Source organism: Symphodus melops (genome assembly GCF_947650265.1).
Source record: "Symphodus melops genome assembly, chromosome: 20".
Taxonomy (NCBI): domain Eukaryota; kingdom Metazoa; phylum Chordata; class Actinopteri; order Labriformes; family Labridae; genus Symphodus; species Symphodus melops.
The window spans coordinates 10,476,314-10,489,472 of NC_136710.1; the positions used below are offsets into that span (position 1 = coordinate 10,476,314).

Sequence of the window (13,159 nt, forward strand, 5' to 3'; positions counted from 1 at the left end):
TAGTTTTCTGATTTTTATTGAAATCGCTCCAACAACTTAACAATTCAAAACTTTTCTGATTTCTCATTGTTTGACACATTCATTGACTTGAAGGAGACATTCCCAGCTGATATGCGCAGATAATCTAACTCTAACAAATCCTCTCTAAGTGAATTACTCTTCGCTGAAAAAACATCAATCACGTCAAAATCTCCACTTCCGCTTCCGTCGTTATCTGGGATTAAATCAGATGTTTTCAAGTCAGCGTCTCCGAGATCCAGCTTGTTATTCCTCATTTGGAAATGATTCAACTCATCTTCAGCCGGTTTATTAGGGCCCCCGCTTGAGTTGTCTTTGATGAACACAGCCTCCTCAGAGTTCAGTGTCCAATGAGCGGCCTCTGCTTCTTGCTTGGTGGTAGCTTTAATGTTTTGAATGCTACCCTCAGGGGTCCGACGGACTGGTGTCTGGGATTTTGCTCTGACACCACTGAACAAAGCACTACCAAGAATATCAGAGTAAGAGAAAGCTTCCACTCTGTCGGGGAGCTTAGGCAGCCTGTATATGGCCACTTTCAAAGCATCGTTGGTTACAGAGGTAGATTTGTTGAGCTTTTTATCATGTGCTTGTTTTCCTTTCACACGTGTGCCTCTCACTGTCGAGCTGGTTGAACTCTTGAGCAGACTCGCCTTCATCGTCTTAAGAGGCCCAGCTGATCTAAGAAAACCAGAGGAGATTGGCTGATTTTCAGTTTGTTCTCTGGACCTCCAGGTTGTTTTGTTAAAAGCAGTTTCAATTCTGGTTCGAACAGGTTGAAATCCACTAAAATTATATATTTTATGGTTCTTTTTGTAGTTGTCAAATGTGAATCTGTAATCTGATTGTGAACCTTGGGATGAGTTTAGAGGGACTTTAGAGTCATGTTTACTCATTGATCCATGTCTGCTACCTGGTTCTATTTTACCCGTTTTGTTGAACCTATATCTCTGAATCCTCTGGCTTAAAGGTTGCCAGATCTGTGAGCTTTTAGGTTTTAAACCTCCTAAATCCGGCTGGACTCCGGTAGACTTGTCTGGTTCACTACGTAAAGCTTTGGCTCCCTCAAGGGGCCGGTTGCTCAATCCATTAAGACCAGTTATTCTCCTGTTGATCCTCAACTTTCTGGTACCCGTGTCTGGTCTGGACTGGAGACCAGACTCATTTACTCCAGATGTGATTGGTCTTGAATCTTTCACAGCTTTGATGATACTTAAAACATTTGGAGAATAAGAGAAAGCTGTGGGATTTCTCTCAATTGTTTGTGGTGTACTAGTTGTTGGAATAAATAGTTCTCTCTGGCTAAAGCTATACTTTTGGGACAATGACGGGTATGCTTTTTTGATTTTAAACTTGCTCTTGTCGAAACTGTGTAGTGGAGTATTTGTACCTTCATTCAAACCTCTGGATGACTGGACAGATGGCTCCTTCAGAGATCTCCACATAGAGTTTTTAAATCCTCTGAGGCCAAAAATGCTTTTATCGACTCGTCCAGATTTTTGAGTCTGCATTGCTCCACTTGAAGTTGTATGAGCCGGACTACTCGGCACAGATTCCTCGTTAACAGTTGCATAGTTGCCCTGCAAGTCTGCATAAGCAATTGGGACCAGTGTTTTCCTGGTGTCATCAGTCCCTGGAGCAGGAAGGACCAAGGTTTCAACAAGAGTTTCTGCTGTTGTGTGATGAGATGTCTTGGAACTATCTGTCTTAGCCTGAGCACTGTACTGGGCAACACTGGCAGATTGGTACAGTGGACTGACACTTTCAAATGGTTGTTTCATGTACTTGGTTGGACCTCTTTGGAAATTTGATGAAAACGTGCCATAAATCGGAGCATTAGAGGGCTTTTGCACATGAGATGTTGTTGGATAAGAGACGGGTCGATCATCAGCGACTGTTTTCACTGACTGATGTCCATTGAAAGACGTTTGGGAATTCTTGAACAGGTATGACTGGCTGTTTTTCTCTCTCGGTACCTCACTGTTTCTTGTGGATGGCCACCCCTGGGAGAAATTTGTGATGGATGATCTCTGTGGTTCTGTGCTGGGGTTGCTTTTAATAATGTAGGCGTCAAAGCTGCCACTGATTGATGGTGTATGAGGAGTAGTTTGACCTGCTACACTTAGATATTTTCTTGATTGAATTGCTCTCGATGTGCTCTGCGCCCTGGATCCAGGGAGCTCATTTGTCTCTTTATGGCCACTGTAAGGCATTCTTTGAGTTGGCAGGGAAGTACTTGAATATGTATGAGTCTGGAATGAAAAAGGAGAAACTTCAGATGGCTCCAAAACAGTTTTATCGGCTGCCTCATTTGAGAAGAAACTTGATGGTGCATTCTTGTCTTGGTAAGATTTCTGGGCAGGGCTGGGTTTCCAAACCTCTGAACGACTGGAGCTCTGAAAAAAAGGACTGGCAGCGTCTTTGTAAGAGGATTTCCGGATGATTGTAGAGTTTGAATTGTAAAGATTAACATTTGCAGGGTGGTAATTTAGACTGGATTTCATTCTTTGAATGTTTTCTCCTACATGTTGATTGTTGCTGGTAGAAATACTGTTGGTTGGCTGCCTTCCACTTGGCACTCTTGTCCTTCCAGCATAGACCTGCCAGTTATCTGGGCTGTTTTGATTGTAACCAAAGCTACGCTCTGTAAACCCCGGAGGTTTTGGTTGACGGTCAATGATTGAAGGAGCCTTTCTATAACTCCAGGTTGTCTCAGTGTTCCTAGGAGGTCCGGACTGTTGCCCAATGTCAGGTGATGGCTGACCTGTAAAAAGCTGGTGATGTTGACTGTTTGGAGTGTATAGTCGTCTTAGGACTTTGTGCTTCACTTCATTGTCCACTTGGGTTGTAATGGGACTGGCTAACGGCGGGCAAAGAAAGCATACAAAAGAGATGATGAGTAATTTTTCCTATTGTTGATTTACAGGCAAATTTATTAGATCACCAGAACTGGAATTCAATTGTAAAAAAGAAGGTAATGAATGAGTGCTGATTTAGAGTATAACAGCACAGTGACTTAAAACTGTAGGCCTGCGTATCACTCCACTTTAGTGTTCTGAGTACTGTAAATAGCAAAATGCAGCACTGATTATAACTTTAAATATACAGCTAAATGTACACAGAACAATGAAGCTGGTGGGTGTTGTGAATAGCCACTATTTTTCTGGGCATTTCAACCATGCGATATTGCTTATATACTTAATGTGATACAATGAAAATCTTTGAAAAAAAGAACCTAGGTTAATGAAATTCCTGAATTCTTTTTAATGTTGTAAAGTTTACTTTTAGTGTGACTTTTCAAGAGACAAAGACTTAGTAAATACATGCTCCTTTCATTTGAAAACAATCAGCTGTACCTTTAAGTAAAGAGATATAGCTGTCTTAATCAACACATGCCAGAAAGTCATTAAGATGAGCAGTAGCTCACAGAAACTGCAGACGCTCGAGATTCAGCCTCACAGATACAGGTTTGCACTTACCACTTGTGGCATCTGGACACATGACAAACATGACAGCTGCACAGACCAGCACAAAGAGTCTGCAGAGAAGAACAAAGAATCACTTTCAAGACTATAGCGCAAATTTATTGGAATCTTAAAGGCTCTCTTCCAAAAACAATCACCCATCAAAGGTGATAATTCCTGGTGCTAAACGTCCGTTCAGGGTGACATTTACCTTGTGCATAGAGCAATATTTTCCACCATGATGGACAGCTTCCTCCGATGCTTGTAAGAGTGTTAAGGCTTTATATTGAGTGACGTCGACCCGTGTGTTGTTCCAAGAGATTCTGAGAGCTCTGACCTCTGCTGCAGGTTGTGAGTCTGATTGGAGGAAATGCTGATCACCTGGTCTTGACAGAACCACTTCCTGCAGCTGAATGTTCCTTCCTCTTTAGGCCTTTTCAGAATGTTTCTTTTTATTACTTCTTAAGATGCTCCACCACTCCATCCCTGACTTTGAGTAAGTAAGGTTTGTTTCATATTAGACCTGGACTTTAAGCGATGGGTCAATTTAACTGTTGTTAAATATAAACAGGTCAAAACCAGTTTGTTATGTTATACTGCACACAAAAAAAAGAAGCCTTACAGTGAGTTAACACCAAAAGTATTTTATTTTTTACTTAAATATTTTACATGTATATCAAAATAAATACAAAACGAATAAATATAATATATAACAGTGCAATTATTTGTGTTGAAAAGGAATTTGAAATTCACAGGTTTTCCTTTTTTTTCCCCACACATTTTTAAACAACAGTCCTCAGTTGAACAAGCCAACATGAAGCTGTTAAGATAAGTTAAATTATGGTCGACTGCTTATCGTCATCACTGTCATCATGAGATCCACTGAGCCATTTCAATTCACATAGTATCTGTGGACTCCTTAAAACATGTAACAGGACATCATGGCGAGGTTCCTCATGTCGTCGTTGGTCATACAGTCTGTAAAAGGAAGAACAGAAGCATTACAAAATGATTGAAACACAGTTAAGCCTACAAATGCTCTGACAGTTTTTGACACTTTTATAACCTCCTGGACCTATGTAAACTTCACACATCTATCCCCTTGTCAATTATCATCATTTTCTTTGAGCCTGTTTGCCACTTTAGGCTGGAATAACCTGAATCATAAACTTTCCTCTCGCCTAGAAGCCAAGTAAACCAGTAAAGCTTCTTTCGATTCCAGTTGCTGCTGTAGTCAACCTGACGTCACCGACGTGCTACTTACTTTGCCGTGACCGCTTTCCGCTCATCTTCCTCCAAACTTTACTCCAGGACCTCCGGAGCCTTCCGACTCTCGAGCCCGGGGGGGAGTCGCCCTCTTCGGCTGGATTTTCAGAAAGCGTCCCCTCCTCGTTGACGTCACAGTCGTCTTGAACGCCACCTTCCTCCTCCTCCTCCTCCTCCTCCTCCTGCTGGTCGTCATCGTCCTCCCGGTCGAGGACTCCCGAAATCAGCAGCCGCTCCAGGACGCACTCGTCCACTCTCAGCTCGACTCTGAGCCTTCTGTCTCCGAGGATGGATGTGACGTGTCGACACAGCGGGCAGACGATCGATTTGTCAGCCTCATCTTCGGATCCTCCTTGAAGAGGTCGTGAAAGGGCCAGCAGGCAGTTCTCACAGAAGCTGTGTTTGCACTGGAGCTCCCGGGGACACCGCCGACCCATGTTATAAGTCTGGTAACAAATTCCGCACTCGAGCTCTGAATACATGTTCCTGTCTGCTCAGAGGTTTACCTCGACGTCTGAATGGGCCAAGAGAAGTGAGCTGTCCAGACTTATACTGGAGGGTGTGAGGAAATGCGTGGGAGGAACGTAGTAGATGTGAGCCAAATATAAATGAGTCACCGCTCAAAATAAACACGTGATGCAATAAAAAGTGCTGTGACACACCTCACCACTGTGTCCTCACAGATACTGACTAACCAGGGATAAATCCCTGTGATTTTAGACATAAGGAATATTTTGATTTGACTAGCTAGAGTTGCTGGATTAGAAATTGAGTTTCAGTACATATACAGGTGTTTCAGTAATCACAGTCCAGTATGGCATTTGGCCCTTGTGTGAAAATAATAACTAATGTGCCTTCTTTTTTTGCCCCTATGAGAGAGGGGGTTGTACCCCGCTCTCTCCTCCCAATATGGTCCGAAAAAATGACTTAAATAAACAATAACTGCTCTGTACGTACAGTTGGAAGGCTAATGGGAAAATAAACTTGATGTTGTGTTCGGGTCTCCAGCTTGATAGAAGTTCTCAAGCGTTCTATTGTGGTGTAGAAAAAGTGATAGTGTGTCGTCAGGAGGCTTTTCTTATCTGACTGTCTGTTCTGAGGTTCCCTGACAGTGAAGAAAGAGCTGTGTCGTGTTCTAAAGGGAGTCAGAAGTTGATTAAATAAGACATTGTGCTCCTCAGGGTGTCCGTGGAAAACCACACAAGTACCTACAAAAGGTTACCTATGAAAAGGACAAACACATGTAGTCTGGACCCCCCACTCATGCAGCTGGTGCCCCTCAAACAGCCTGGGTACACCATTAGTCCCTTCTAATGATTCTCCTGCTTAATCTAACTTGTGCTTATGTCAGGAGTCCAACCCCTCCTGAGTTCAATGATTGTGTGTGTGTGTGTGTGTATGACGTGACATGCCTCTTGGTAATTCCCAAACAAGCCGCCTCCTATCTGTTGTTACAGCCTGAACTCCTTTCATGGTGATTTCCGCTGAAATCTGGGCCAACAATCACAAACTCTCTCACTCTTTGTGTGTGTGCGCATGTGTGTGTGTGTGTGCGTGCGCGCTTGCCTGTTTGTGTGTGGAATTGATTCTTTTGTTATTTTTTTGTAGACTTTTCCCGCTCTTGACTCTCACAGCAAAGAACTTACTGTAAGTGTGTTCACTTTAAACTCAAGTTTTTGAAAATGAATGACGGTAAAAGAGGGGAGGAAATGATCTGTTGTGTTTGGTGGAGAAAACAAATGCCTCCGCTTACGTCAACGAGGAAATAGACCCTGCTTTATTTGACACATTTACTGTGTCAAAGTGTATCACAATGACACTTACACACTGATTCCCAAGTAAATGGGATTAACGGTCAACAAACTAAATACAATATTTTATTAAACAACATAAGAAAAGCTGACGGTATCGTCGTGGTTAGTGTGTGCTTCCCTTGTACGGAGGCTATAGACCTCCAAGTGAGTGACCCAGGCTCGAATCCCACCTGTGGCTCCTTTCCCTCTCTCTCTCTCTCTCTGTCTCTCTCTCTCTCTCTCTCTCTCTGTCTCTTTCTGTCTCTCTCTCTCTCTCTGTCTCCAATTTCTGACTCTATCCACCGCCCTAGCTCTATAATGAAGGCACATATCGGCACAAACATTAAGACAAAACATAAGAAAAAAGTAATAGAGTCACAGGACAGGGATTTTAACGTGTACATCAGATGTGTATGGGAACTACGGATAACTACAAACCTCATCTCACGGACTAATCAAACGTTTAAAAAAACATTTCATTGTTAAATCTGGTGGTTGTAAAACCTTTTTCATTCCATATAACAATAATCAAACCCTGTTTATGACTCAACTCAACTCAACTCAACTCAACTTTATTTATAAAGCGCTTTTAAACAGCCATGGCTGTGACAAAGTGCTGTACATACATGAGCACAAACATAAAACATAAGTAAAACACTAACAGGGTTAACACAATAAAAACAATAAAAACAATATAACACTAAAACAAGAACAGAGTCTCATGCTGGGTTAAAAGCCAAAGAATAAAAATGTGTTTTAAGATGAGTTTTAAAAATGGACAGTGAGGGGGCGTGTCTTATATGGAGAGGGAGGTCGTTCCAGAGTTTGGGACCGGCAAAAGAAAAAGCCCTATCCCCTCTGAGCTTCCGCTTGCACCTCGGTACCTCCAGGAGCAGCTGGTCAGCTGACCTGAGGCACCGGGCAGGAGCGTAGGGATGGAGCAGCTCAGAGAGGTAAGGTGGGGCGAGGCCATTTAAAGATTTAAAAACAAATAAAAGAATCTTAAAATGAACTCTAAAATGCACAGGCAGCCAGTGGAGGGAGGCCAGAATTGGGGTAATGTGCTCCCTCTTTCGTGCTCCGGTTAGGAGGCGAGCAGCAGCATTCTGGACTAACTGGAGCCGAGCGAGGGAGGACTGGCTGACTCCGAAGTACAGTGCGTTGCAGTAATCCAGCCGAGATGTGACGAAGGCGTGGATTACCGTTTCAAAGTTCTTTTGTGAAATAAAAGGCTTCACCTTTGCCAGCCGCCTTAAGTGAAAGAAGCTGGACTTAACAGCTGCACCAATTTGCCGATCCAATTTAAAATCGTTGTCCATTTTAAAACCCAGGTTTGAGACCGTCGGCTTCAAAAAGTGTGCCAAAGGGCCCAAGTCAACAGTGGGGGTTTTCACAGAGCCACTCGGGCCAAACACCATCACTTCCGTTTTGTTGTCGTTAAATTTTAAAAAGTTCAACGACATCCAGGACTTGATGTCTTCAAGACATGACAGCAGTGGATCCAGACAAAAGGCATCTTTCTTTTTCAGTGGCACATAAATCTGACTATCGTCAGCATAACAATGAAAACAGATACCATGCTTTCTCAGGATGGAACCCAGGGGAAGCAGATACAAAGAGAAAAGCAGGGGTCCTAGAATTGAACCCTGTGGGACCCCATATGACAGCGGAGCAGAGCGGGACTCAGAAGCACCAAGGCTTACGCACATTGTTCTATCTGCAAGATAAGATTTAAACCAGTCCAGGGCGCTACCACAAACGCCCACTAGGTGCTGCAACCTGGACACTAAGATCTTGTGGTCCACAGTATCAAATGCCGCAGTTAGATCCAGCAAGACAAGGATCACATAGTCTCCGGAATCATTCGCCAAGAGGATGTCATTGAACACTTTTAATAAAGCTGACTCCGTGCTATGTCGTGTTTTAAAACCAGACTGAAAGACCTCCAGGACATCATGCTCATCCAGGAAGGACTTCAGCTGAGCATGGACAACTTTCTCCAGGATTTTGGAAATAAAAGGCAGCTTTGAGATAGGTCTGTAATTGGCTAAAACACTACGATCAAGGCCAGGTTTCTTAAGCAGGGGCTGCACCACAGCGTGTTTAAAACTTTGGGGGACAACACCAGAAGACAGACTGCTGTTAATAATGGTCAGAACCGACTGCCCTATACTAGGGAAAACCTCTTTAAAAAAGTGAGGCGGGACAGTGTCATCGGGAGAGCCTGATGGCTTAATCTGGCCAACCACATCCTCTAAAGCCTTCAGAGACACAGGCTCAAACAACGCGAACACAGCAGAGCAAGGAACAGGATCAGATGGGTCAGAAGCAGGAGGAGCAATGAGAGCCCTTGCAGTAGCAACCTTATCAATGAAAAAATAAAGGAAGTTATTGCACATTTCTGGGGTTTCCTCTGTGACTCGAAAGTAAGCGCAGAGAAACTATCCGCTCTGAAGTTCAGTGAAAGTCACCTTTACCGTGTTTTGTTGACTTTACAAGAATTCAAACTAAGGAAGTAGAGGAGGCGTCCTGCACGTTTATACGAGACAGGGAAATCATTCGATCAGTGGGCAACAGATGTGTGACTAAATTAATCTGTCAATAATTCACCTCAGGAATGTTCCCCTGCTATGAACATATACACTGTTCTGTAACTACTGCACATTTACTTTTACTAGTTTCCTAATACCTTTAAAAGAAAAAGTACTTATGTGCCATATGTAAAACCAATAATGATAATACTTAAACCATAATCCACATTGTGGTATTACAAAGCCCTACATGCTGACTGTGTGGAAGAATAATTGGCTACCGTCATATGGGAGTAGAGTATGACTTAGGAGGATCAAGAGACTCCAAACTGTAATTTTCTGTCTTATGTATCCTGGTAACCTGCACTTCACCAAGGGTTTAATTAATGCTGAGCAAACCACACAGAGATGCCTCATGGGAGAAGAGACAGATAAACGACAAGTAGAATCAGGTGAGACAGAGCGAAAACAGGAGGCTGACAGTGAACAGACACGCAGCAGGAGAGAAACTTGACTTTTGAATGTGCACACAGAAGAGCGAGGAGGACACTCTGCCAGGCTGAGATCTGTACCAACATGAGGAAGAGTGTGATTTGGGAGAGCCGGGGAAGTACCCGGGTTGGAGGTGGGCATCAAAGTGAGCTCTGATAAAAGGGAGTGTGCTGTGGGTAAGTACCGCTCTTATCTGCTGCTGAGTGTGTTATGATGGCTCACAGCCAAATCCTGTCTGTCTAATCTCACTGAAACTGGTTGCACAATAGAAACTAAAGGCCTCAATTATTTATACAGAGCATCTCCTTCGTGCTGACTTAAACATTTCTCTGTCAAAACCTCTCTGCCATAACATACATTTGTGATTTGAGCATAAAAAAGGGTTTTGTTGTTTCTGGGAATTATTTTTGCTTCACTATTTCTGCTCAGACTCGAGTTGTAGTTTACTTTACTGTAGTTTAAAATTGTCAGGCCATGTGTTGCCATACACCAATGCAAAGGAGACCCCTTTTGTTAAGCAGCAGCCCCCTATGAGTTTACAAGGGTTGCCTTGTAGTAAGCCTATCCAATGTAAACAACATATAAGGACAAATAAAAAGTGTAAGAAAGCAAAGTAATGTACTGCTTTGTTTGTTTGTGCAAAATAAATTCATCACAGCTTTTATTAAAAATCTGTCATGTGCCAAGTAAATGAGGCAATAGTTGACATTTTTGGAAATTACTCTCATTTCCTAAATTACTCATTTGTCTTTTTGATAAGCTTAACTGACTGACAAAGCTAACTAAGAAAAGGGAAATCGTTAGACCAAGCGACAACCCAGTGTTGAAAAATGAAGCAAAAGTTAAAAAACAGCAGTTTACTTGAGGCTGGCTCAAAAAGACCTGGAAGTCACATATACAAACCATTCAAAACTGCCTGTTCTTATTATTCAATGTCTTTATCGGCACACTGTATGGAGGAGGATTTTTAAAAATAAAGTATACAGGTTGAGACGTTTGTCCAACCCCGCAGTAAGACGTCCCTGAGGCATCTTCCACTAATATTTACTATCTATGTGTTAGACTAGCTCTGTAAATAGATATGACTTACAACGCTGCTAAGTTTAAGGAATCAAATTTCAAGTTTTCTTAGCCAGTAGCTAAGCTCAGTAAGCTAAATGAGAACGAAGAACTGTCCAAAGGCAGTAAAACCCGCTCTTACCTCCCAGCCCTGAAATAAATCCTTATAAAATGAAAAATAAAAAGCAAGTTAGCTCAGCTTAACACAAACAGAAAGCAACAGCTATCTTAGCTTTTCTCAAAGGAAAGTTCTCCTAAGTTATTTCGTAGCTAAAACATTTTTATAAAAAATATACTTGTAGATATGCTGCAATAAACTAAGTGGGCTAATTATTTAGCTTTAGCGCTACTTCTATGGGGATGATGTGTTGTTACTTTTGAATAGAGCCTTCCTTGATGTTTTCTCCGTGTTTAATTTTTTTGTATGAAGCTACAGGCTAACAGCTACTGTCTGCCTTAGAACAGACAAAGAAGACAGCAATCAAGCTTTTTGGCACATCTATTACCTAAACGATTTTATTTAATCTCTTACACATTTGAATGAGAGCAAAATCTTTGGTTAAGTTTGAATATATTTAGTGTGCATGGGCTCAATAGTTCCTTGCAGTTAAAGTGCCTCTTAAACAATTGTAGGTCAGACTTTTATGAAATTAATCAAATGAGTTGACGCAGGTATAGTCTTTCCTCCTGTGTATCGGTCACTCACAAATGATTGTTTTCTACATTTATTGATAAAATACAATTCATGAACCCTGCCTAGCAATTGCCTTCTCTCTTCTTTTAAGCTCTATAGTTGTCAGTTTGTAGCACACGAGCTAACTGTGCATCAGTGTAAGTCGGTTCTTTCTCAACCTGATGATCGGTGGTTCGATCAAACTGCCACGTCTAATGTTTCCTCGTGCAGAAAACTTGGCCCCAAATTACTCTCACTGCCTTGGCATTAGTTTATGAATGGGATTAATTAATACTGATGGGAACTTTACTGTGGCAGCTTCTACATTGGATAACCAATTTAACAAAATTAGTGATTTTCTGTAATCCTTCCAAAATCTAATTTAGAACCACAAAAGAAAAATCAGCTTTAAAGAATAAAAAACTGGACGTTCATAAACACATGTGCAGATGCAGTAGATGTCATTACTGACTTATTACTTCCTTACACAGCTCTTGTGTTTTGTTTTTTTCTGACTTCCTGGACATGCTGAGTTTGCAGGCCGGCACACACTAGATGGAGCAGGATGATTAAGAGGAGGTTTTAGGGGGGAATAGTTAGACGGTGGATGTCTGAATGGTTTAAAGGATAACTGCTATGACTCATGGGTTGAGGAATCTGCTTCATTAAACAAAGACACACGCAGCATCCAATGAAAAGAAGACTGTGATGTTTAAAAGCACCTGGAGGCCTCACAGAAGTTGTTTTCTCTTTACAGATTTTCCAAACTCCTTACTGTCTTGCCATTACTGTGCTCCTAAGATAACTCCATCTGCACTCACTCCTCACCATGATAAGGGATGTTGTCCCAGCCCTCCAGCAGGGGAACCCAGCTGCAGCAGCCCCCACCCCCAGCACCACCCCAGGGCAGGCCATGGATATGGAGTGTCCCATCTGCTACCAAGAGTACAACCAGTACAATAAATGCCCCAGGATGCTGGAGTGCCTCCATGTTTTCTGCACTGAGTGCCTGCAGAGGATCCATCTCTGCCCCTCCGACCCGACTGACCCCCACAGCCCACCTGCAATCCCTTGTCCCCTCTGCCGCCACCTCACCCCTCTGGAGACCGGAGACGCCCTCTCTTTACCCTTCAACTCCCACATCATGGCCAGGCTGCCCCCCATGGCCTTCCACATGCCTGTGACCATGGCAACCCGCCTTGCAACTGTCACCCAGAGAGTGGTGTTGTCCTTAGAGGGGGACAACAGGGACACCCGCTTCATCATCCTTCCCACCGTCAGCCTGCAGGTGCAGCAGATGCACCCAGACAGGCTGTACGGCGCAGCGCCAGGCCTGATGGGAGAAGAGGAAGTCATACAGCAGAGCAAGAAGACGCTCTTCTGTGTGCAACTGCTAGCTGTCACCTTCTGGGTGCTGTTTGTGATCACATGTGTGGTAGGGGTGGTGTTTGGCCCTCATTTCTTAAACAGAAAACTCTAAAGAGAAACAGGGTATCTCCTTTTTTAAAAAGATATAGTTTATATAAGGTCTCAATATGAACTAGTTATATGATGAGTCTGAAAAGATCACACAAGAAAAAGTTGTTAATAAATAACATATTGATGAGAATATCTTTTAATACTGTGGTTGCTATTACTGTGGCCAACTCTATGTTTACAGAGTACCAGCATTTCCATCAATCCTCCTGCAATTTGTTGCATATTTTAATAATTGATAGGCTGACAAAGTGCTCCCTCTAGTGGTGCATGTAGAAATGGCTGGACTGACCAAAACTCTGAAAATATTTGATTTGCTTCCTTCAGGGTTTTGCTCTCTGTGAGTTTTTCAGTAACTTATCTCACAGCTGCGGACTTTCTTGCCAATGG

The 13,159-nt window shown here is 42.7% G+C and overlaps 2 protein-coding genes and 1 long non-coding RNA gene across 4 annotated transcripts; 1 reads left to right on the forward strand and 2 right to left on the reverse strand.

The window, feature by feature from the left end:
* On the reverse strand, positions 1-3,851 carry LOC306841393. Of its 2 annotated transcripts, XR_013781492.1 has the most exons (4): positions 3,691-3,851; positions 3,495-3,553; positions 1,406-2,875; positions 1-696 (listed from the first exon to the last, which is right to left on the reverse strand). It is a non-coding gene; the product is annotated as an uncharacterized lncRNA (long non-coding RNA). The 2 variants fall into 2 exon arrangements; XR_013781493.1 differs by lacking the exon at positions 1-696 and having other exon boundaries at positions 1,209-2,875; positions 3,691-3,829.
* Positions 3,852-4,107: 256 nt separating this feature from the next.
* Positions 4,108-5,359, reverse strand: LOC306841392 (RING finger protein 227). Its single transcript, XM_079371270.1, has 2 exons — positions 4,744-5,359; positions 4,108-4,457 (listed from the first exon to the last, which is right to left on the reverse strand). The coding sequence occupies exons 1-2, from the start codon at positions 5,225-5,227 to the stop codon at positions 4,399-4,401; spliced, it is 543 nt and encodes a 180-aa protein (XP_079227396.1). The 5' UTR covers positions 5,228-5,359; the 3' UTR covers positions 4,108-4,398.
* Positions 5,360-9,178: 3,819 nt separating this feature from the next.
* LOC306841505 (uncharacterized protein) lies at positions 9,179-13,068 on the forward strand. The gene is made up of 2 exons (XM_079371443.1): positions 9,179-9,737; positions 12,051-13,068. Exon 2 carries the CDS (start codon positions 12,123-12,125, stop codon positions 12,771-12,773), a length of 651 nt encoding a protein of 216 aa, XP_079227569.1. The 5' UTR covers positions 9,179-9,737; positions 12,051-12,122; the 3' UTR covers positions 12,774-13,068.
* Positions 13,069-13,159: the final 91 nt, after the last annotated feature.